This window comes from Dendropsophus ebraccatus, chromosome 8, assembly GCF_027789765.1.
Source record: "Dendropsophus ebraccatus isolate aDenEbr1 chromosome 8, aDenEbr1.pat, whole genome shotgun sequence".
NCBI lineage: Eukaryota > Metazoa > Chordata > Amphibia > Anura > Hylidae > Dendropsophus > Dendropsophus ebraccatus.
The window spans coordinates 18,057,410-18,066,127 of record NC_091461.1 but is presented as its reverse complement, the minus strand read 5'-3'; the positions used below and the strand labels follow the sequence as shown (position 1 = coordinate 18,066,127).

The 8,718-nt window shown below is 39.3% G+C and overlaps 1 protein-coding gene across 1 annotated transcript; it reads left to right on the top strand.

The window, feature by feature from the left end:
• Positions 1-684: 684 nt before the first annotated feature.
• LOC138799986 (olfactory receptor 5AR1-like) lies at positions 685-1,635 on the top strand. Its single transcript, XM_069981792.1, has one exon. It carries the CDS (start codon positions 685-687, stop codon positions 1,633-1,635), a length of 951 nt encoding a protein of 316 aa, XP_069837893.1.
• Positions 1,636-8,718: the final 7,083 nt, after the last annotated feature.

The following is an 8,718-nucleotide window of genomic DNA, read 5'->3' as shown; positions in this document are numbered from 1 at the left end:
CTATTCGCTCATCACTACCAGGAGGTATTGTGTGTGTAAAGAAAAAAAAAAGCACTGCGGAATCAGTTGGTGCTATACAAATAAATGTTGTTGCTGTTATTCTTTCTCTTGTAATCTCTCTCTTATAATCCTTCTTACAGGACAGACATCCATTCTGTTCCTTTATATTCACCTCATAACATAACAGGATTCATCCATGTCATGTCAAACATCTGCCCATTGTGTTTATGTCTCTTATATAGCTGTTTATGTAACAATCTCAGAGACATTGACTTTAAATTGCCTCCTTGACCATATAACAGGAGAATACAGTCCATGAGCTGTAAATACGGCCTTGCCGACAGCACCTATACATGGCCATCACTAATATCAACGATGTGATGTGATAGAATGGGAAGAATAAACAATTGAATGACCTGTAAGGTGATCACATATATTATTTTTCTGTCTCATTATATGTAATTATATAAATATCTTTATCATTACCGATCCCGGTGGCTGTCATTCCCGGGAGCTTTATAACCACAACCTGAAATCTCTTTTGTGAATTCTCATTAGATCCATCTTGTATTAATACACGGTGGATAGCTTCTATTCTCTATAAGCCATTCATGCATCTACAGAAGTCATTGATCTGTGCAAAAGACTAGATGTACATTCATCATTTCATCTTATTAGACGAAAATGGAGGTGACAAACTTGACCAACAATGGTTTTGTCCTCCTTGGCTTCTATGAGCTTCCGAGCTTCCAGTTGGGTTTATTCCTCATATTTCTCATCCTTTACATAGGAACATTGACTGGGAATTCAATAACCACTGCTCTGTTTTGCTTTGATCCCCATTTTCACAGCCCCATGTATATTCTTCTATGTAACTTGTCTATAATAGATCTGTCCTTCACCACAATGGTTCTGCCTAAGTTATTGGACACTTTTCTTAATGGGAACCATGTCATCTCCTACAATGGTTGTATCACTCAGGTATTCTTTTATGTAGTGCTTATTGTACTGGAATTCTTCATCCTGGCGGCCATGGCCTATGATCGCTATGTGGCCATATGTCATCCTTTACATTATTCTTATTTCATGAGCCTACAGGTCTGTTTCTGGATGTCTTTGACATCTTGGAGTGTAGGAGTTCTTGAGGGCATCCTTTATGTCATTCTAGTTTCATCTTGTACATTTTGTGGATCGCATGAAGTAGACCATCTTTTCTGTGATCTGAAGCCTCTTATGAAGCTTTCTTGTAGTGACACATATACTTTAGAAACAATAACACTTGTACTTGGCACCGTCATTGGCTTTGTACCATCAGTGATGACCTTGGTGTCCTATATGTATATTATCTTAGCAATCTTGAAGATTTCCTCTAAGGAAGGAAGACAGAAAACCTTCTCCACCTGCTCCTCACATCTCACAGTCATCCTCTTGTTTTATGGGACAATGTTCGGCATGAACATGAGGCCAAAGTCCAGCTATTCTATGGACCAGGACAAGGTGTTTGCTGTCTTGTATGCGGGAGTCATCCCAATGCTCAACCCTCTCATATACAGCTTGAGAAATCAGGAGGTGAAGAAAGCTCTGTGCCGAATAATGGAAAAGTATATTTTAAGAAAAGACTATATGAACAAGTAATATGACTGAATCATAGTAGGACCAACAATCAAACCCATGCTTAGCCCACATTTATTAAATTATGTATGTATGTATGTCGTTGATCGTTTATTTAGAGCTGAACCTAACATTATCGCTAATCGTTTGCTGTAATTCCACCTTCGTTCGCTCAAGTTCCGCGTTTTTTCACTAATCGTTCAGTGTAATTGCAAATTGTTCATTGTTTTTCTGGGATCAGAAGGAATAAATGATCATAGTAACGATCGCAATAATGATCATAGTAAGGATCGTAACTAACGATTATCGTTCTGTGTAATATGGTAAACAATTTCAGGTTAACGATAAACAATCTCGTTTGCGTTCGTTTATCGTTAGTCTTTAATCGTTAAAAATCACTCAGTGTAATAGGACCCTAAGAAGCAGGAGTAGCATTGAGGACATTATAGAGCAGTGCTGAGCAGTGTAAACTTAGAATCAAGTCAAATAATGAGATATCTCTAATGCAAGGTCACTTTCTCTGACAAGAAATGCCATCAAGGAGGACTTGTAAAGAAGTGCAGGGAATACTGCTGAATGAGAGGAGAAGGTTCTGAGCAATATTGGTGATAAAAATAAATAATTCGATTTATGCAATGTAATAGGCCTGCCTATCTTTTTCAGCACAATCATAAAAGAGAATTATTTTCTGTAAGAACATTATATAACTTACTGATATTTGATTCAATGGCCAATATGAGGATTATTGAATTTTTCAGCAGTGGTGCTGTTATTTGATTTTCTTCAACCCCACAGGACAACAGGTTGAACTTGGTGGACTTCATATTTCGGTAATGCACAAATTAGTAAAGTCTCCTGAAAATGTGCCTGATACATTCTAAAAACCATGGTCCCTCCTCTCCATCTTTGACCATAACAAGAGATGAGCGAACCGGGTTCGGGTTCGAGTCCATCCGAACCCGAACGTTCGGTATTTGATTAGCGGTGGCTTCTGAACTTGGATAAAGCTCTAAGGTTGTCTGGAAAACATGGATACAGCCAATGACTATATCCAAGTTTTCCACATAGCCTTAGGGCTTTATCCAAGTTCAGCAGCCACCGCTAATCAAATGCCGAACGTTCGGGTTCGGATGGACTCGAGCATGCTCCAGGTTCGCTCATCTATAACCATAACCCTCATGTTGGATTTATGGTCTGATGCAGTTACCAGACATGAAAGCATAAGTATCACACAAAGAATTCTGCTCTCATCCCGCAAAAAATGACACCTCACACAGCCTTATATATCAAAGGATAAAAGCGTCATAAGGATAGTAATAGAGCAATTTTAAACACATTTAGTTTTTTTTTTAAGGTTTTAATTTTTTAAAAGCCGTCAAATAAAATAAAAGTTACACAAGTTAAATATTGCTGTAATTTTATCGACTTGAGGAATATAGATAACATGTCAGTTTTACCATAGGGCGAATGGCATAAACACAAAACCCCCTCAAAAGAATTGCACTTTTTTTTTTTTATTTAGCTGCACAAATAATTATTTTTCAGGTTTTGCAGCATATTTTATGGAAAAAGTTAGTCTGATATTGTAAAGTATAATTGGTGTTGCAAAAAATAAGGGCTCATGTTGGTCTGTAGATTAAAAAATGCAAGTGCTATGGCCTTTTAAAAACAAGGAGGAAAAAATGAAAGCACAAAAATGAAGATTGGCCCTGGAGGGAAGGGGTTAAATCGGTAGACAAGGAAGCCACAACAACCCCGAGAAAGAGGATATTTTCTGGCTCTTTATTTGGGGCATCTCTGCACCAAAGCTCCTAGAGGGCATCTCCCTTAACACTCTTTGAACCTGGACGGTAAGCGACCACAAAGTTGAACCCATTAAAGAATATGGCCCAGCGAGCCTTGCATGGATTCAACCTTTTAGCATTATAGAGATATAGGAGATTTTGTGGTCAGTAAGAACTGTCATCTGATGTCGAGCACCCTCCAGAAAGTATGTCCACTCCTCAAAGGCCCACTTGATTGCTAACAAGTCCCTATTTCCTATATCGTAGTTAGCTTTGGCCGTAGAGATCGTACTGGAGAAGAAGACTACTGGTCTAAAGTTGGTGAAAGTTTCCGTACCCTGGGACAGGACTGCATCAACCTTCACAACAAACGGCATCTCAGGATTAGGGTGGACAAGTACTGGAGTAGTATAAAAACCTTTTTTCAATGTTATAAAGGCTTACTTAGCCTCAGGCGTCCAAGAGGTGGGATCAGGCCATTTTTTTTGTCAATCCAGTTAAGGGTTTGACAACCATGGATTAATTTAGAATAAATTTCCAGTAGAAATTTAAAAACCCTAAAAAATGTTGCATTTCCTTCAACAAGGTGGGTCTAGCCCAGTCAATAACTGCAGAGACTTTTTTAGGGTCCATCTTAACTGAATTGGGGTGGAGTATATATCCTAAAAATCCAACCTCCTGGACACCAAACTGACATGTAGATAACTTGGCACATATCCAGTTTTGACCCAACCCGGACAGGACTCCTCTCACATGCTCCTGATGGGACTAACAATCCAGGGAGGATATGAAAATATTGTCCAGGTAGAAAACCACAAAGCGACCAAACAGATCTTGGAAGATGTCATTTACAAAGCGCTGAAGACAGCGTGTGTTTTACTTAGGCCAAAGGGCATCACTGGGTATTTAAAAATGCCCTTTGGGAGTATTAAACGCTGTCTTCCACTCATCACCCTCTCTGATTTGTATCAATTTGTAAGCGCCACAAAGGTCGATTAAAGCACCAAGCGCCCACCACCTGATTGAGAATATCCAGGATCAGAGGGATTGGACGCTGGTCTTTTAAGGTAATTTTTTAAAATTCCCTATAATCTATGCAGGGCCGTAACCCCTCCATCCAAAAATTAAGATTGGCCCTGGAGGGAAGGAGTTAAATCGGTAGACAAGGAAGCCACAACAACCCCAGGAAAGAGGATATTTTCTGGCTCTTTTTTGGGGGCATCTTGCTCACCAAAGCTCCTAGACAGGGCATCGCCCTTAACATTCTTTGAACCTAGACTGTAAGTGACCACAAAGTTAAACCTCAAAAAAAAAAAAAAAGAACCCTGCACCTATAGGCCAAACTGAATGCCAGATATGTCCTTTTTAAAGACTATCCTTGATAAATTGGCACATTGATATATTAATTATGATGAATCTGGAGCAGACAGATCAAAAATATGACCTTTAGGGAATTTGACCCAAGGAGCGAGTTCAATAGCGCAGTCAAAGGGTTGACGAGGTAGTTCTCCAATTAAACACTGGGAGTTCTAGGAAGTACCTAGGAGTTCCACTCTTGGGCCTCGGGGGGAGAGACAGAGCCCAATCCTGTGGAGAACCCTGAAGGAGGGAGATAACTACAGCAACTTTTTCAGCTTCAGAGGGAAATGGATTAAACCAAAAGTACAAATTACTTTGTAAGGCTAGGTTCACACTATGTAACTGTGCGGCTGTATTTTTTATGCGGCTGTAAATGTGCGGATGAAACTACGGCCGTGGGAAAAAATAGACATGCGGCTCAAAACATACGGTCATTTACTTGGAAATCTGGTTCAACTAAAAATAACAAATAAAATCTTAAGAAAGTGATGCAAACACCTCTGGATGCATCTGGGAAAGCAGGGAAACAGTTTCCATGAATCGCTATTACCGGGGTTTGCGATCCTCTGCAGTAATGCCGATGTCTCTCATGGTTAATATATTAAAATAATAAAACACATTTTCTTTGTAATAAAGTCACTTTCGTTGTTCAATAATTAAATTTAAACGAATCCATCATTTTGCAATTAAATATACTGTTAAAATAAATATATATATAAATAAATGTATATTTATATATATAATTATTTTTTGACAGTATATTTAATTGCACGTAATCCGACGTAATCCCCAGGATACCGATATCTGAAAAACAAAAAGGGAGAAACACACAAAAAACACACAAACAGGAGCACAACACCCATCATTGTGAGCGGTGTTGTGCTCCTTACAGTATGCAGCATCTTTACAGATCGCTGCTTACAGTCTGGCCCCCAAGGGGTTAAGGGAGGATGTATTGCATCCCCCTTAACCCCTTGGGGTCCAGACTGATGTCAGACTGCACCCATCCCAGGAAGGAAGGGGTTAAGTGACCCCCCTTCCTTGCTGGGAGGGGTGCAGTGCTGGGGAGGGGGTGGGGAGAGCTCTATACTCACCCCGACGTGTCCTCTTCGCTGGTCCGCAGCACAATGAAGTCACTGTACTGCGGACCGGCTCATTATATGTGCGCTGAGCCGATCAGCCAATCAGCTGAGCGCACATATAATTCTAAATGTTTCTTCTAATAATGCTATTGTGATAACATAATTAGAAGAAACATTTGATGTTTTCATTAAAGTAAAGTGATGATTAGTACAGAATGCTCTTTTGCCGGCAATATGAATTAACGGCTTATGGAGCTTCCTGTACTAATTAATATTTAATGAATAAAACACATTTTCGATTAAATAAATTCAGTTTCGTTGTTCTATAATTTAATTCTAACGAATCCATCATTGTGCAATTAAATATACTGTCAAAAAATAAATATATATATATAAATATACATTTATTTATTTATATATTTATTTTAACAGTATATTTAATTGCAAAATGATGGATTTGTTAGAATTAAATTATTGAACAACGAAAGGGACTTTATTACAAAGAAAATGTGTTTTATTAATTTAATATATTAACTATTAGAGGCATCGGCATTCGGCATCATTGCCGGCTATTTTTGAAGTACTCCGTACGGACCGCCTGTCAATCCACGGCCGCGTTTCCAGCCGCAAACAATGGTCTTGTTCATTTTTTACGGGTCCGTTTACGATAGGGCCGTAGATTCATACATAGTGTGCACTGTGCAGCCGTATATCGTATACTTTCCAGCGTACGCATGAACCACCAAAAATACCGCCGCACAATTACAGCTGCAAATACAGCCGCACACTTACATAGTCTGAACCTGGCCTAAGAGCATAGTTCAGTGTTTGGCTACATCTGGCAGATCCTATAAAGAATCAATGGAGCATTGAAATACTTATATGACCCACCACTCCATTCTAATGGAAAACTGGGGTCCAGTGCACACTTACCCGTCTGGCACTGCATATGTATTTTCACTTTTTCTAGTAGACTTAGTTTGTCTGCACGTGCAGAGCTTATTGCTTTTTTCTTCCACACATACATATAGGCTAGGTTCACACTATGTAAAAATTACAGTCGTCTTTCATTAGAACAGTTCGTCATTGTGCAAATAACTTATGCTATTTCAAAAATAATGGAGGTTATTTGCACAATGACTTCCATTATTATGAAAGACGACTGTCATTATTACACAGTGTGAGCCTAACTATACAGTGCTTTGATATAAATTTTTAGAGAACAGGAAAATAATATACTTTGTGGACCTGTTCCCTATACTAATAAGATTGGATATTTTCTCCTTCTCATTATATGTAATTATATCTTGGTAATTGTATATTTATAAAATTATATTTTGTTTAACAGATCCTCATAATTGTCATTCCCAGAAGCTTTCACACCACAACCTCAAATCTCTTCAGTGAATTCTCATTGGATACATATTATATAAATTCAAGGGGAGATCTTCTATTCTCTATAAGCCATCCATGTATCTTGACTTTCATTCATAGTTGTATCTTATTAAACAAAAAATGGAGACAACAAACTTGACCATCAATGGTTTTGTCCTCCTTGGCTTCTATGAGCTTCCGAGCTTCCAGTTGGGTTTATTTCTCATATTTCTTATCCTCTATGTAGGAACATTGGTTGGAAATTCAGTACCCACTGCTCTGTTTTGCTTTGATCCCTGTTTTCACAGCCCAATGTATATTCTTCTATGTAACTTGTCTATAATCAATATGTCCTTCACCACAATGGTTCTGCCTAAGTTATTGGATGTCCTTCTAACTGGGAACCACGTCATCTCCTACAATGGTTGTATCACTCAGTTTTTCTTTTATGTAGCACTCATTGTACTGGAACTCTTCATCCTGGCGGCCATGGCCTATGATCGCTATGTGGCCATATGTCATCCTTTACGTTATTCTTATTTCATGAGTCTACAGGTCTGTTTCTTGATGTTTTTGACATCCTGGAGTTTAGGATTCCTTGATGGCATTTTTTATACCATTCTAATATCATCTGGCAAATTTTGTGGGTCAAATGAAGTAGATCATCTCTTCTGTGATCTGAAGCCTCTGATAAAGCTTTCTTGTAGCAATACACATACTATAGAAACAATAACACTTGTACTTGGCACCATCATTGGTCTTGTCCCTTAAATCATGACCTTGGTGTCGTACATGTATATTATATCAGCAATCTTAAAGATTCCCTCTAAGGAAGGAAGACAGAAAACCTTCTCCACCTGCTCCTCACATCTCACAGTCATCCTCCTGTTTTATGGGACAATGTTTGGTATGAACATGAGGCCAAAGTCCAGCTATATACATATACACATATATATACACACAGCCCTTGCTGTATGATTATCCAGCCATGTAATAGGCTCAGTAGGTGAGCCCCGATCTAGCAGAATGGCACTCGCTTGTCTGGAATATGGTACTGTGTAAGGGTGCGTGCACACTACGGAATGGCCGCGTATAACCCTCTGCGTATTCCGTCGCTCGTCCCCGCACGCGGCGGCGTGCTTTTCCGCCCGTGCCATAGACACTATTCTATGCACGGGCAGATTCCGCGTTCCGTCGAAAGAATTGACATGTCAATTCTTTCGACGGAACGCAGAATCCGCCCGTGCACAGGGTTATACGCGGCAAGTCCGTAGTGTGTAATACAGTCCTTAGCCTAGACACAATGGGAATGCCCCAGAATTATCCCATTGGCTCACGCTGGCTGATAAATGCTATATTCTTAGTATAGTCTCAGTATAGACCAAGTATTAGGTGGCTTACACTGTTCCAGAATTTTGGTGAACAGTTATGCATCTTAAGCCATGTCCCCTTCACAGAAACCACACCCCTTTACTAAGGACACGTCCCTTTTTCAGACCCTAATGTGC

Bases quoted from the DNA above. Each gene is read 5' to 3' on its own strand.
- LOC138799986 (XM_069981792.1), top strand. From the start codon at position 685: ATGGAGGTGACAAACTTGACCAACAATGGTTTTGTCCTCCTTGGCTTC.